The sequence below is a fragment of the Petaurus breviceps genome, unplaced genomic scaffold (assembly GCF_028583685.1).
Source record: "Petaurus breviceps papuanus isolate PSGF00001 unplaced genomic scaffold, PetGlider_PUasm1.0 126, whole genome shotgun sequence".
Classification (NCBI taxonomy): domain Eukaryota; kingdom Metazoa; phylum Chordata; class Mammalia; order Diprotodontia; family Petauridae; genus Petaurus; species Petaurus breviceps.
Window position 1 is genome coordinate 5,157,099 of NW_027185655.1, and position 16,023 is coordinate 5,173,121.

Genomic DNA, 16,023 nt, shown 5'->3' on the forward strand with positions numbered 1-16,023 from the left:
AGGGGTAGAATATTTCAGTGCTTCAAGGATCTGGGATTTGAATAAACACATTTATGTAAGAAATTGCTGGCATTTAGGCAATCTGGCAATGACTCTCTTAGAGCTTTGCTGGGTTAAATCCCAAGGCAAAGTACACTGAGTCCATGATTAGTCTATCCTGGAGGGCTTTCCAGATGGATGCTTGTAACAGAGATTGTGCACAAAGCACATGGTTTTTAAGAACCCTGGGCCTCTGGGCATGGAAATGTCTTGAACTTCATGGGAGGATAGAATTCAAATGAAGAATCACCACTAGATTAAAAATAAACCAAATTCTTGACTGCTAAGTAGTAACAATTATCTTGAGGAGTATGTAGGTTTTGCTAGACTTCCAAAGGGAGTTATGATGCAAAAATGGGGTTCAGAACCCTTGCCTTGGAGGGTTAACTAGAGTACTAGTTCTAACAGTGTATCTATGGACATCTTAGAGGTCTCTGAGCCCCTTTGAAAAGGACTTTGAGGTAAAAACTCTTTTCACAATAATACTAAGATGTTTTAATTTCGAAGATGATAAATATTGATAGATGTAACCCACATAAATACAACCTCTTTGGGAGGTGGGGAGGAGTCAATCATTTTTAAGTGTGTAAAGTGGTTCTTAGACCAAAATATTGTGAGAACCACTTATGTAGAATCCTGAGAAGTTAAATCACTGAGACTAGCCCTGGGTCATATAGATAACATGTGTCAGAGACAAAGCCTTAGCCCAGGTCTTCTGTGCTTCAAAATTGGCTCTCTACCCACTAGGTCATAACTAATAGAAATTCATAGTTCTATATGCAAATATGATCTTACCTATTGAAATAGTGTTTTTGTTGATATTTTTCAGCTCATAGTGTTTTTTAAATGTATGCAAAGTAAAACAGGATCCTAATAAAACATTAACAACAACAAAATGATACCATATATTAAATGGAAAAATGTTGAATGAAGATCAATTTTAAAATAAATAGTTAACATTTAGGACATTATGACTTAAGTAAACCATATGTCTTGCAAATTACCTCTAATAATTTTATATACCTCTAAATTTAAATATGTGTTTCTTCTTCTATATTTTTTGTTCTTCCAGTATTGAGTAACTTGCTAGATTTTTGGACCTTGTGGTTTACTTCAAGAAGATGTCATGAGGGAGATATTTTTAACTTTTCCCAAGAGTAACAACTAAGTAATAACCGTGTCGAAAGCCAATCTAGGACAAAGAAACTTATAAGTGAAGACACCAAAAACATTTCCTTGAGGGTTGAATGATTGGTTGATATTACATTAAATAAATCTCTTAATCATGACATTGGTAATCCAAAGCTTAATAAGCTGTTTCTAAAGAAAGTTGACTCATTAAATGAAGATTAAATTTCAGTTTCTCTCCATTTTAAGATTGAGTATACTCATGCTGTTCAATGAAAGAAACATGTTCCTTCAAAACTCTGCTTTGTAAGATACCTCTTTTGGCTTTTTCCTGCTTTGTTAACCCTACCCAGTCTCCAGAAGTTCTTTGGACTTTCAGCATGTATGCACATCATTCACACAGTTCTCATTTGTATTTATTTCTTATTCAGATTCCTTAAGGAAATCTCCATTTTACACTACTTTTCTAGCTTCCTACAGGACCTACATTATAGGAGCTTTATAAACAGTATAATCCTGGTAAATATTGATGATCATATAATAATGTTTTAGAATTAACAAAAGGTAGAGATGAGGCCTGTGATTTTATTGCTTTCCCTTATTTAGAGAACTGTCTAGAATACCAATTCTTTCTTTCCTTTTTTTTTATTTTTTGGAGGGGATAAGGTAGGGCAATTGGGATTAAGTGACTTGCCCAAGGTCACATGACTAGTTTTCTGTGTTAAGTGTCTGAGGTTGGATTTGAACTCAGGTCCTCCTTACTCCAGGCCCAGTTCTCTATTTACTGTGCCACCTAACTGCTCCAACATAAATTCTTAAAGAAGAAATTCCATCTACCAATCAAGTTCACCAACTTCTCTACCATTTGTAGCCCTAGAGAGTTGCCTAGAGCACTGAGAGGTTATCAAAGAGTCTCCACATGTAGTTATGTGTCAGAGACTGGAAGGATAGAGTTAACATTTATTAAGCACCTACTATGTGTCAGATACTATGCTAAATACTTCAAAAATATCATCTCATTTGACCGTGCATATCTGAGAGGTAGATTCTATTATTATGCCCACTTTTAAAAAGTGTAAATAGTATTTTATTTTTTCCAATTACACATAAGGACAATATCAACATGCATTTTTACAAGATTTTGAGCTCCAAATTTTTCTCTCTCCTTCCCCTCCCTCTCCCCAAGATGACAAGCAATTTGCTGTAGATTATACACATTTTTATGGCCATTTTACACTTGAGGAGACTGAAGTGAAATGAAGAATGAACATGGATGGCTTGAGCACTTCCTCAAAAAGGAGTTTCTATGAGGAAATCAACAGTAGATGGAGGGAAGGAGCTTCAGAGATGGAGTCATCTTCCCATATCCACAATTCCCTAATGGAAATTTCAAACTTGATGTTCCTTGGGTATATCAAATTCAACATTTCCAAAACAGAATTCATCACCTTTTCCCCCCAAAGCTACCCCTTCTTGATATTCACTCATATCAAACATGTAATCAGTTCTCAAGCCTTGTAGTTTCTATCTCCACAAAATCTTTCATCCATCTCATTTTCTCTACTCTCAGAACCCCCTTACCACCTTCTCTTGGAATATTTCAAGAGTCCCTTAATAGGTTTTTCTGTTTCCAGTCTCTCCCTCTCTGCAATCCATCAGTCACACAATAGCCAAAGTGGTTTTCCTAAAGCTCAGATCTGAGAATGTCAGTCCCCTCCCCAATAAATTTTATCAATTCCCTAGTAACTCCAGTAATGTGTGTGTGTGTGTGTGTGTGTGTGTGTGTGTGTGTGTGTGTGTGTGGTGCCCTACCTCATGTCTTAGGGAGATGGGAATTTTACCTCTATGAGGGTGCTGAATGATCAGTCTTGATGTCCTATCTTCAAGACATTATTAGATTTGGAATTATATCTATCACAAGTCTGATATTTGGAGTCTATGGGCATGAGTCTTTTGGAACTCAGGAAAAAAGTCATTTTCCTTGGTCACTATGGTTGGGGAAAGTAGTTCTATCCCATATCTGGAAGGTTAGTTAGCTAAATATCCACTAGTTTACTTTCCTCCCTCACTATTAATCAAAAGAAAGTAACAGATAGCAACCAATCATTTATTAAAGTCAACAACACAGTAACTGGATAAGCCACAGAGATTAGTTTAGGTGATAGAATACACAGGAATTAGGAACTTGATGAAATCTCAGCTTAACTGTGGAGAAAACCATTTCACCCGATGAGTCACTCAGGTAGGAATTGCTAGGGGATACAGGTACTGGGAAACCAAGTACGTGTTGGGATGTTGGGTTTTTTTTCCCCACATACCTATAGCTTGGAAGGTCTCCTCTATGCCATTCAAAGTCTTTTCTGTGGCTTTTTTAAAAATTTTGTTTCTCTCCTTCCCTTGATAAACAACCTCTTAGCCAATCTAGTCATGGTTCCTGCAGTGCAATCTTTCAGGGGTCCTCTTAGAGGTAGATTTCATTCAATTTTCATTTTTAGCCTGCTTAATAATATAATTATTAATACAGTAATGCATGTGTATATGGGTGGCTGGTGACACAGTGTAGTCAGAAAGACTGCTCTGGAGTCAGAAAGTCTTATCTTTGTGAGTTCAAATCTAGCCTCAGACACTTACTAACTGTGTGACCCTGGGCAAGTCACTTAACACTGTTTGCCTCAATTTCCTCATCTGTAAAATGAGCTGGAGAAGGAAATTGCAAACCGCTCCAGGATTTTTACCAAGAAATCCCCAAATGGGGCCACAAAGAGTCAGAAATGACTAAACAACAAAGATATGTAAATAATTTATAAAAAAACATATCTATATTTGCAGTGAAAGCTCAAAGAAATTTTTACTGATTAAGGGTCCATAACCCCAAATTCTATGGAGACCACTTATCTAGCTTTCAGACAGCCATGAAATCACAGGGGCATAAGTGGTTGCAGAGAAATGGTTCAGAACTATTTAAATTGCCTTGAGCCAGAGTCTCTTTATACTTATCACTCCGTGGTGAGATAGTTAAAGGTAGGTGCTTTTGACTAGCTCTCTTCAGGCTATGAAGATTATAGTTTTTTAGATTTAGAGAAGAAAGGAACCCTGGAAGACATGTAGTTCAAACAACCCATTCTAGAAACGAGGAAAGTGAAGACCCCAAAGGTTAAGTGATTTGTCTGAGGTTACACAGACGCATCACACATCAAAGGCAGGATTTGAAATGAGTCTCTCTGATTCTAAATCCAGCACTTTTCCCACTGAAATTCTAATAAATGAGATATTCACTCACTCATTCACTCATTCATGCAATGTACATGATAGTTCCCTTCCTCTCAACTATATCACTATAGCAGTGATCTCTGTACAAATAGCTCATGTCAGGAACTCCAAGAACTGAAATTCTATTTTCTCCAAAGGAACTACGCCTTTCAGATCCCCTCCTATTGCATCCATCCCCACTTTCTTGGTGTTGCAAGGATGAATGTTGGGTTTCTTGGATACGTTTCTACATTCCTTTCTGACTTGAGCAGACCCAAGAGAGAAGGAAGCTTGATTCCAGGGATTTTGTGGTTGGCTGAGTTTGCAGGATTCAGGTGACTCACTGTTTGTTGATCAGGTTGGGAATTGAAACTGCCCTCTTACAGGAGAGTCTTCTTTTTCCCCTAAATGCCAACAGGTGAAGATTATTTATTTAATAGACAATTCACAAGGAGCTATTTCAGTGTGCATATCAGATGAGGTAAACTATTTCAAGGGGGAAACCAAAGGTCCCAATGAAGCTGATGAACTCAGATAGACAGCCTTGTCTTGTGGATCAACCTTTTCCTGTCTCGATAGTCAAATTTCCCAGGAACATAAACATGCCCATCTCACTCATTCATGAAAGAGTTTATTTGGGATTAATTGGAAAGCAGTTTTGTAAGTGCCTTGGTCTTATGATTTAAAAGCTCCCTAATAGTTTTCAGTTTATAATTCATTTCCATAGAACTCTATTTATATTTCCTTAGTGTTTTCTAAGTCCTAGAGGCAGTGCATTTGAAGTTAGCCTCATGGGCAGGAAGACACAATAAGATCTGCCTCTGGTGTAGATTGGCTTTGTGACCTTGGGCAAGTCCCAAACTCCCCCTGGCCAATGATGACCTGCATCAACAAAGGGAGTTTCCACTTTGTGAGCTTGATACACATTTGCAACTGTAGATCTGGTTTAATTAAAAAAAAAAAAACAACCTCTACTCTGGAGTTAAGCCAAACAGAGTAAAAAAAAAGGTTTGTTTTCTCTCTCACACATTACAGAAATTGTGGCTAAAATTGCATGGGGGTGAGCTCCAAAATCCTTCTACACACATCAGAGAGTTCATCCCCATGTTCTAGGGTGTAACTCCTAACATAATCAGTGGTCACTTCCCCAGTCAGATGAAAGATGGTTCACTGTACCAGTGCTGGTGCTTGCCCCACAAGTTACTAAATCCTTTGTACCTTTTGGTCTAGCAATATCACAACCAGGTCCATATCTCAAAGAAATCAAAGAAAGAGGAAAAGATTCTATGAACACACAAATTTAGAACAGCTTTTTTCTGTGATGGATAGAACTAGAAACTGAGGGAGTTCTCATCTATTAGGAAACAGCTGAACAAGTTATGGTATTTAACTGTGATGGGATACTATTGTACTATAAAAGATTTGTATAAACTGATACAGTGTTAAGTGAGCAGAACCAAGAGAACAATTTATACAATGACAGCAGTACTCTAAAGATAAACAACTCTGGGTCAGCTAGGTGGCACAGTGAATAGAGGCCAGGAGTCAGGAGGACCTGAGTTCAAATCTGGCTGCAAACACTTAACACTTACTAGCTGTGTGACCTTGGGCAAGTCACTTAACTCAAATTGCCCTGATTTCCCCCCTCCATAAAGACAAAAAAAGATAAGCAACTCTGAGAAACTAAAGAAATCTTATCAATGCAATTATCAACCATGATTCTAAATGACCAGTGGTGAGGACTGATGAACTAAATATGAAGACCGAGACATACATTTTTAGACATAGTTAATGTGTGAATTTGCTTTGTTTGATAATGTCTATTTATTTTGGGGGGGGGGTGGAAGTGATAAAAAATAAATATTTGATAATTGAAAAGAAATTAAAATTAATTTTTAAAAGGACTGATGTTTGAGCTATAGGAAGCAGTATCTCATAAGAGGGAGCTTTGGTATCCACGGAATGAGCACTAAGCTTTGTTTTTCTCTCTATGCATTAGTATTATCTACCACTTTAGGTTTGGTAAAAGGGAATATTTTGAAGGGAGGTTAATCTAAGGAAGATTGGAAGGTGATTTGAGAAAAGAAGTCACTGACAAAGTATTTCTTTTTGTATAAATCAGTATTGATTATTTAAGTTCATGAACAGGTTATGAAGGGAGTGGTGGTACACTCAGAACAGAGTCAAAGATGTAGCCCAAGGGGAGGAGGAGGAGAGAGGAGGCTGGGATACCAGAGTCTCTTAGCTTTGTCTGCTTTAGATGAGGTCTATCCTGATTTCTGAGCCCTAGTCCAGGGCACACGATGACGCACATGATAAGATGAAATTGCAGGGGTACCATTTTGGTCAAACATCAAGGGTTGTCCAAAGTTTACACAGCCCACCAAAGGTGGGGGCTGTGATTCTCTTTAGATCAGATCCTTTTATGGAACCGAAGCCTGGACATTTGATTAATTCCATCCTGTGCACTTCAGCTCTTACTCAACATCCTGGTAGTTAGTCTTTGTGCTAAGGAATGCTTTCATGACCCCTCTTTTTGTACTTGGCTTCTAGTTTCTTTGAATTTGCATCCAACTTGCAGGGGACTTGCTCAAGAGCTGCTACTTGCTACCCCATACAGTGGTCTGATCCAGATCAGGCTGAGTTGCAGCACATTTCTTTTTTCTTTCTTTTTCTTTTTGGAGGACATGGGGTTAAGTGACTTGTCCAAGGTCACGAGGCTAGTAAGTGTTAAGTGTCTGAGGCCGGATTTGAACTCGGGTCCTCCTGGCTCCAAGACCAGGGCTCTATTCACCTAGCCGCCCCCTGTACAACACATTTCTGGTTTCAGTCTTCCAGGTTTCTATCTATGGATAACTTTCATTTCTAGATACTTCGTGCTAGTCAGTTTGCTCATATTTTTCCAGAGGTTTCTAGTCTCCTCTAGTGGCTATCAGCTCGTCTGTCACATACATGGTCATTTTGGTGAGCATGTCCTGGTCCAGCCCCGCGATGTTCGCCTTGGTGGGCTCCGTGGCCTCCTTGGCTATCTCCACCACTCCATCGTCCAGGTCTGGGAAGGGATGGAGAAAAGATGGAGGGAAGGATGGGGATAGGAGAGGGAAATAAGAAGGGGAGAAAGGTAGGGAAGGGGAGAGGGGAGAGAAGGGGAGAGGAGGCGTAAAGGAAAGGGGAGGAAAAGGGGAGCTTTCGTTTCTTTAAATTTAAAGTTCAGTTTAGCTCGATATCACACATATCTTGCCTTCCTTTTTTTTTTAAGTTTGGGGGGACTCATCGCGGCTCGAAGATTTCTATTGCTAATGGAGTCTTCAGATAGCAGGACTGCGGAACAAGCCTCCCTTCCATCCATCCAATCTTCCTCCTCTTCCTTTTTTCCCTGATTTAATCTTTCGAATTCAATGAAGAAACATGGGTCCCTACGGTACAGAAGCTTTCCCTACAGTCGGGAAAACCACACGCTGAGCTGGCATAGCACATAGCATCTCTTCGTCACCAGTGACCACGGTTTGGCCACTGGGGAGGAGTACCTTGGCAGCCCCAGCGCCGGCTCGTGCCTGGTCTCTGCCAGTGGCTCCCCAGCGCAAAAGTTCAGTGGCGAGGTGGACTGGCTTTGGGTTAGTCTGGATTTCCTCAGGCTTTCTTCCCGTTGAGGGCGGGCCAGCCCCAACGAGGTCCTCCACCTACCTTGCACAGCCCGCCCCTTACTCTCCACCTCCCTACCCCCATCTTCTTAGGGAATTTCCCGAAAATGCCTGGGCAGCCAATTTCCTCCCGGAGTCCCTGGATGGACATGGATAAAAGGGCTCCGAAGTGCACGAGGTGCATAAAGCTGACGACCTATCTCCACCTGTGCGCTTAGACCTCCTCCTTCACGCCCGCTCTATTACGATGCGCCCTGCAACTTGCGCCCCAGTCACTGCGGGATCCGCGCTCCTTCGCTCGGGGTTGCTGCGGCTCCTGTTGCTGGCCACTTTAGCCTGCATCGCCAGCGGTGAGAAAGGGAGCTAAGAAGAGGGTTGGTAAAGTGGTTTGGGGAGAGTGAGGATGGCCCCGGATTGCTTAGCCTGGGGTCCGTGGGTTACTAGAACCAATGACCAATCTCTGTTTGCCCCTCAGCTTCCTGGCCAGGGACGGTTGGAGAGCCTCGCTGCAGGTGCGTGAAGACCATACAACGGATTCATCCCAAAACCTTAGCTTCTTTGGAATTGATCAGAGCGGGACCCCACTGTCCCAGGCACGAAATCATGTGAGTCCCTTGTTCTCTGACAGCTCCCAGTTTTTAAAGTTGGGTTTTTTTTGTCCCGTCCCCCCAAGTCCCCAGTTCGGCGACCTCTGTCCCAGCCATGTCTCCCTCACTCTCTGGTTCTTCTCTTTTCACGTGCAGAGCCACTCTGAGGAAGGGGACTGAAATTTGTCTCAACCCAGAAGCTCCTTGGGTGAAGCAATTCGTCCAAAGATATTTAAACGGACAGTCTGCCCCTTGATTTACTTAAGGTGTGTATCGAATAATGTTAAGTTTCTGGGAAAGCTTCATTTTCCAGGATCAGCTCTACTCTACTTAAAACTCCTCAGCTGTCTTACATTCCAAACCTACTTTTATTTAGCATCCTACATTTGTCACGAACAGGTTCCACTGAAAACGAGAAAATGAAGTCAGATCTCTCTCTCTCTCTCTCTCTCTCTCTCTCTCTCTCTCTCTCTCTCTCTTTCTCTCTCTCTCTCTCTATTTCTCTTTATTTCTCTCTCTCTTTCTCTCTCCCTCTCTCTCCCTTTCTCTCTCTCTCACTCATATTGATATGTATGTAAAACACATACATACACACATCTGTATGTACATGTAAGAATATATTTCAATATAATTTTAAAATGCTAGTTTTGGAATGGATGAACTAGTTCAGCTTCTTTGTTTTACTGCTGAGGACAGTGAAGATCAAAGCACATGGAATGGGGACAGAGGTGTACGTGGTAGTGTATAGAACACTGAACTTGGGGTCAGGAAGATCAGGATTCAGATTCTGTCTTCAACACGAATTAGCTTCAGGACCTTGGACAAATCACAACTTCTATAAATCTCATTTTCTTGTGAGTAAAAGGGGCCCTCTAGCAGTACTGATCTCGTGGCCCTTCTACTCCTGTCTTCCCCTGGCTTCCTTTAAGTCTCACCTAAAATTCCACCCTTCCCTGTCTCTTTAATCTTTACTCATTCCCTCTGAGATTCTTCCTATTAATCCCCTAAGTATCTTGTTTGTACATAGTTGTTTAAAAGTTTTCTCCTCCATAGACTGTGAGTACCTTGAGAGTAGGGCCTGTCTTTGCCTTTATTTATATCTTCATCCTTTAGTACAGTGCCTGGCACACAGTAGGTACTTATTTAATGCTTGTTGACTTAACCATGCTACTAAAGTAAACCTGAGCTCTTAGTACCTGATCTTCCTGAGGCTTAGCTTCTTATGTTTCCCATTACACAGGGCCAGGTTTTTCCTAGTAACTTTATTGTTGTTTGTCTTCATCTCTCAATGAATTTAAAGTTGTATTTTAAAAGACTCACCAGTTTTAATTAGTGTAAACAGCAGTTATTTGTTTACAGATTGAAATTTAAACTGATCCTCTCCTTTCCTCAACAGTGGAACTGAGAAAAGACTAGTGAAGTGAAGATGCTCTGTAAGAAAATTTGGATTCCTTAGCAGAAAATCTTTCAAGGATTTTTTTTCCCTTTGGAAATGAATGAATGGATATGAAGAATACTACAAGAAAATGAACATTATTCTGAGTGTGTGGTTCAGCCAGTCAGCTAGCCATCACTCACTGATTTAGGATTCATAAAGCACCCGCTTTATGGACAGTGCTCCCAGCACTTGGCATTCTCATTGCCTTATTATGAACTTGACATTGATTTAAAAAAAAAGTTATTTAAGCTATTTATTTTTTACATGGCACATTATTCTGGCATCATGAAATCTTTGGCATTTGATCAGCTCTTTGGAAATCACTACACTAAGTGGCACTTGGTAATCTGTGAATGCTTTAGGATTATTGTAATCAAGGCTTCTCAAAAGATGAAGATCACAACATACACTCCACAGTTTAGTATATGAATATGGGATGAGTTTTATTGCAAAAAGGAAACCATGACTATTAGGACAAGGGAGATTAAATGAAAGACATTCACTCCAACTGGCTATGAAGCTAGCAAGATTTTGCACTAGTTACTTGCACATTTACTAAGGTTCGTATCTCAGTCTGGAGTTCTTATCTCAAGAAAGCTGGAGTGCCATACATTTATCCATCACGTGTTAGTTTATTTAGAATTTCCAAATAGTTGAGTTTTAAAGAAAGGAATGTATATTTTCCATATAAATTTAGAATGTGGTTTCTATTTTAGTATGGCATAACGTCATTGAACATGGATCTTGTTAGATATTTTTTGAATATTATTAGAAGCTCTGTTTACATTGCTAGTTATACATGCATATATGGGCATACATATATAGATTAAAAGATAAAGAAACTAAGGAAATAATTAAATTCTTAATTACGTATGTTATATACTTCCATTTTTGCAGATATATTTTATGAAAAACATTAATTTAGTAAGAATCAAGAATGCTTCTCCAGCAGTTTTGAGAACTGAAATATAGTTAAACAAGTCTTCACATAACTTTCTTAAAAATTGGATGAACTATTAACAGAGTTTTGGAGAAAAAAAAGCATTTTTATGCTATAATGAACTAGCCAAAATTACTTTTTACCATTTTGTTGTAAGAAATTATGTTACTGTTACGCTGCATAAATATTTTTTTTCCTTTTCCAGTTAATTGTACTTATTTCATTCCTCTTGGTGGAAAAATAAATGTTTTCCAAATTCAAATGATATTGTATTCTTCTTGCTTTAGTCTTATGGTAAAATATTTGCATTTCTTATCCATTAATTTTTACATTATTTAGATTTAATAAATTATGATAAATGATATCTCTAGCCACACACACCCGATCGTGACCTTGGCATGGCAAATAGCTTTGATTTTCAAGTCATATAGCTAGTTCAGTGACCCAGAAATTATAGGATCATTGATTTAGAGACAAAAAGAACCCGACTCCCATCTAGTTATAGAACTATAGAGCTGAAATGGGAAGCAGTGGTGTGTTGGCAAATGTTTAACAATGGGTTCTCCAAAAAAATGTACACATGACACACTTTAAGGTTCCATCTATATTATTAATACTTTCTCCATTATTTTCTTAAGTCAAGGCAATCAACAGAACAAAATTTGAGGTCAGATTGGTAGCATTTACTGATTTCTGAGGTTTAAATGCTTATACTGAAAATTTAACAAATGGCTCCAGCCTATCTGAGCTGGCCCCAGCATATCCCTGGCTGAAAGAGACTAGCAAGTCATCTAGTCCAGTCCTCCCCTTTTACAAAGAAAACTGAGACCCAAAGAGCTTGGGATTTGCTTTTTGTTTGTTTGTTTTGCTTAAGGTCATACAGGTAGTGAGAAAGGTGAGATTGTAACATATTTCCTCTGAACTCAGCACAGATCTCTATGCTCTCATAGAATGGGTTACCTAATAATTTTATGACAGTAATTTCACTTTAAAAAAAATCTTCCTGTTGTAGGGTGCACCAAAAATGTACATGTTTTCCTAGAATATTATTCTCACTTGGCTAATAGAGTGTCCCAAAAGTCTTAGTTCAGGTTCAAGCTTTAATACTTTGAAACTACACTGAGGCTTTTGGCACACTCTATTAGCCTGTGATGTCATCGGTCTTCTTCAAGAATGAAGGACAAAACAACAGCAGAGAGACTGGGAGGGAAATGTAGTTAGTTTGCCAGCTGCCAGCAATAGCCTAATTAACATTTTCAGTTTATTGACATTTTATATGGGTGTGTGCAATGATGCCAGGAAAGCAAATTGAGTCAGGCATGGGTGAGAACAAACCAGACACACTGGTACAATGGAAAGAGCTCTGGATTTGCAGTCAGAGAATCTGTGTACACACCTATTTATTGCCTATTGAGAGGAATGGTTCTTAATAACTAATGATTTGGGGAGACTGAGTTCCTGTTTTCTTTTTTTCTCCTTAAGACCTCAGTCTTTGAAAGTTTAGTTAAATTGTAGAAGTTTTACTCAACCAAGAAACTCTAATCTCTGGTGAATTTCATTTAATCAAGCTTGGGTGGAGACATATCCTTTTGTCTAGATCAGGGGTGTAGAACCTGTGGCCGTGAGGCCATGTGTAGCCCCCTCAGTCCTCAAGTTTGGCTTGGATTCAGTCAAAGGGCTGCACTTGAGGACCTAGAGGGTTACATGTGGCCTCAAGGTCACAGGTTCTACACCCATGGTATAGATAATCCAAGGCTGGGGGTAGTCTGAGTACAGGGTGACATGATGTCACTCGCAGCCCTTCATTTTAATACAGCTCACCTCCTATTGTGTTATTCAGTCAAAGTTGATTGTCACCCTTCAGGAACACCTACTCTTTGAAGAGTATATAAACTGTGAGCCCACCACCATGATTGTCTTTGGTCTAAAAGAGATGGACAAATGACCATCCTTTTATTAATAATGTGCTGGCCTTATTAATAAAATGACTAAATTACTCAGGAACTAGGTTTCTTGAACCTTTTTAATCACCACACTATGTGACCTAGATCAAGTCTCTGAATTTCTCTGGGCTTCATTTACTTCATTTGTATGACCATAGAACCATAGTTCCTTCTAGTCCTAAATCTGTGATTCTATAATCCTGACCTCATCCAGAATATCATTTTGAGTTCTGGAATTATATTTGAGGAAGCTGGAGAATTGAGAGAAAAAATGTTAATCATGGTGGTAAAGGGACGTGAGAGTCTCAGTTCTTCCTGACTCCAGGCCAATGCTCTCTCCACTGTACCACCTACCTGCCCTGATGTAAACATGCTGAATAAAATATTAGCAAAGTGGTTATATCAACATATTAGAGAAATTAACCATGATCAGGTAGGTTTTATACCAGAAATGCAGAATTTGGTTTAATATTAGGAAAATTGGGAAGTGTGATAGACCATATTAATAACAAAATAATTAAACCACGTGTTATAGCAATAGAGAAAAAATATACTTTGACAAAATGCAATGACCATTCATGATAATAACATTTAAATAGCATAGGAAGAAATGGATCTTTATTTAATGGAATAAATGATATGCATTTAAAATCAATAGTTGATTTTATCTGCAATGCTAAAATGCTAGAAATAATTCATAGAATCATAGATTTAGAGTCAGAACAGAACAGAAAGTCTATGTTTTTCGACCTCCTCATTCTGGGGCTCAGAAAGGTTAACTGAACTCCCCCAAATCAAACAGGTAATAAATGAAAGGGGCAAGATTTGAAATCATAACTTCTGCCTCCAATGTTAACACCCTTTCCACTGTATCATATAAGCAATAATAATAACCATTATCACCATCATTATTTGATATAGCTATGGAAACATTAGTTTTAGCAATAAGAAAATAAAAAGAAATTGAAGGAGTAAGCATAAGCAAAAATATAATTTTTACTTCTTTAGAGAACCCAATAATGCAAATAAAAATTGGCTGAAATAATTAGTAACTTCAGCAAAGTAGTATGATATGAAATACCTCCCCCCAAAAAAAGTGCCAGCCTTTCTGTATATTACCAATAAACCTTTCAGAAAGAGATAGAAGAAGAAATTTCCTTCAAAATATTAAGTGTAAAAAAAGGTTAAGTCAGAATATTTAAGTTCTTTATTTTAAGGCCAACCCAGAACATTCTGTCCAATAAAGTATAGTTACTTTCCAATTTTTAAAAAATGTTATTATACTTTTTTTTCTGGGTCTTTGGAAACATCTGGTATAGTTTATCTTGTGATTTTTTTCCTTTAAGTGATAAACTATGATGATCATTCCTGTAAAGTTGATAGTAACAGTATATTTCAAATCTCATTAATACCCTGTCTGTTGCACAGGATGTTACAAAGATCATAATACAGTTTAAGTTTAGTAACTTAATGCTATTACCACTCATCATGGAATAGATGGTAAGGCTAACTGTATCTCTACATTTTCTACAAACTTAAAGACTTAACATTCTTTATATGGACTAACTCTCAACTCTTAACACACTTTATACACCATATACATTGTTCCAATGTCTTACAGTTTTGTTTAGAATGAATTACTCCAATTGAAATCCTTAGGAAATTTTGTTGTTCTTTTGTAGTCTTGGTTAACTACTTATGACCCCATTTGGAGTTTTCTTGGCAAAGGTACTAGAGTTATTTGTCATTTCCTTCTCCAGTCTTTAGGAACAGGAAACCTTAAATATTTTAAGCACATAACGATGTTTCCCTTTCATAAAATCTTGAGAAACTAATAGCATGATTTGTCTTTTTCTGTTACAATAGAGGTTTTTTTTTTCATTTCCATCCTAGAGACACTCCTAAGTATACAGGGCAATTTGTGAAAGCAGCTGCTTTGAAAGCCAACAGTTCTGATAAATACTTGATTCTCTGGGGGGAAAGTGTATTTATGACACACTTTCAAGTTGAATACTCATCATTACCATTTAGCACTTTCTAAAGTCTAGACAATCAACAAAGCAATAAATTAAACTCTGAATAGCAGCATCTTCCAGTTTCCAATGTGTGACTATTTGCACTTCTGTCTACAGATTAGTCTTCTTGGACTCCAGCATGGTCTGTCTTATGAAACATCTGTGAGTTGTCCTGATCACTTTCTTACCCCATCCCAAACCCCCACAGAAGCAACTTGATGGCTTCACTCACAAGTCAATTCTTTTTCTTCAACTGACTTTGGCTTCCCCTTAGCTCACATGCTGTCCCATCCACCCTTCTCATGAAAGCTAATCTGTTGCCACTAGTCATTTTTCTTCTGAGTTTCTCTTTTTTTCTAATATAATAGATGTCTAATTTTTAAACTTTCTCTAGAAATAAAGTACATGGAAATTAATTTTTTTGCTTTTTTTTTTGGAGGGCGGTTGGGGTTAAGTAACTTGCCCAAGGTCCCACAGCTAGTTTGTGTGTGTGTGTGTGTGTGTGTGTGTGTGTGTGTGTGTGTGTCTGTGTCTGTGTCTGTGTGTGTGTGTTAAGTGTCTGAGGCCGGATCCGAACTCAGGTCCTCCTGACTCTAGGGCCCACACTTTACTCACTGTGCCACCTAGCCGCCCCTATAGGAAATTAATTTTTTGCTGGACATTTTAAAACTTTAGTGTTTCATGATCAAAATAGAAAACTATAGGTTGGTAAATAACATTGCCTTCCCTTTTAAATAATACGAAAAATGATTGGCATTTTGCTATAAAATACATCAGAAGAAATCCAAGTTTTCCTCGCCAAGTTTTCTTTTAATTGTTTTTTCCCCTTGTTTTTCTTTCTACTTGTGAAACGACACCACTCCTAGTCATTCACCATCTGTAAGTTTATATTCTAACTCACTGTTCTTCTGGCAGCCACCTTTCTCCATGTGGGTCAAATGTTTTCTGACTAATGTGCTTTCTGGATTCTTTTGGTCTCCTTGTGGTGGCAATTAAATTAACTGGTTAACCTTTTTGGTGAAATTATTATGGTCCCTGCTGAT

General features: G+C 38.5%; 1 protein-coding gene across 1 annotated transcript; it reads left to right on the forward strand.

Annotated features, from left to right (window-relative positions):
- Window positions 1–8,137: 8,137 nt before the first annotated feature.
- On the forward strand, window positions 8,138–11,286 carry LOC138169458 (permeability factor 2-like). The gene is made up of 4 exons (XM_069098916.1): window positions 8,138–8,407; window positions 8,533–8,662; window positions 8,801–8,910; window positions 10,041–11,286. The coding sequence occupies exons 1-3, from the start codon at window positions 8,305–8,307 to the stop codon at window positions 8,898–8,900; spliced, it is 333 nt and encodes a 110-aa protein (XP_068955017.1). The 5' UTR covers window positions 8,138–8,304; the 3' UTR covers window positions 8,901–8,910; window positions 10,041–11,286.
- The last annotated feature ends 4,737 nt before the right edge of the window (window positions 11,287–16,023 follow it).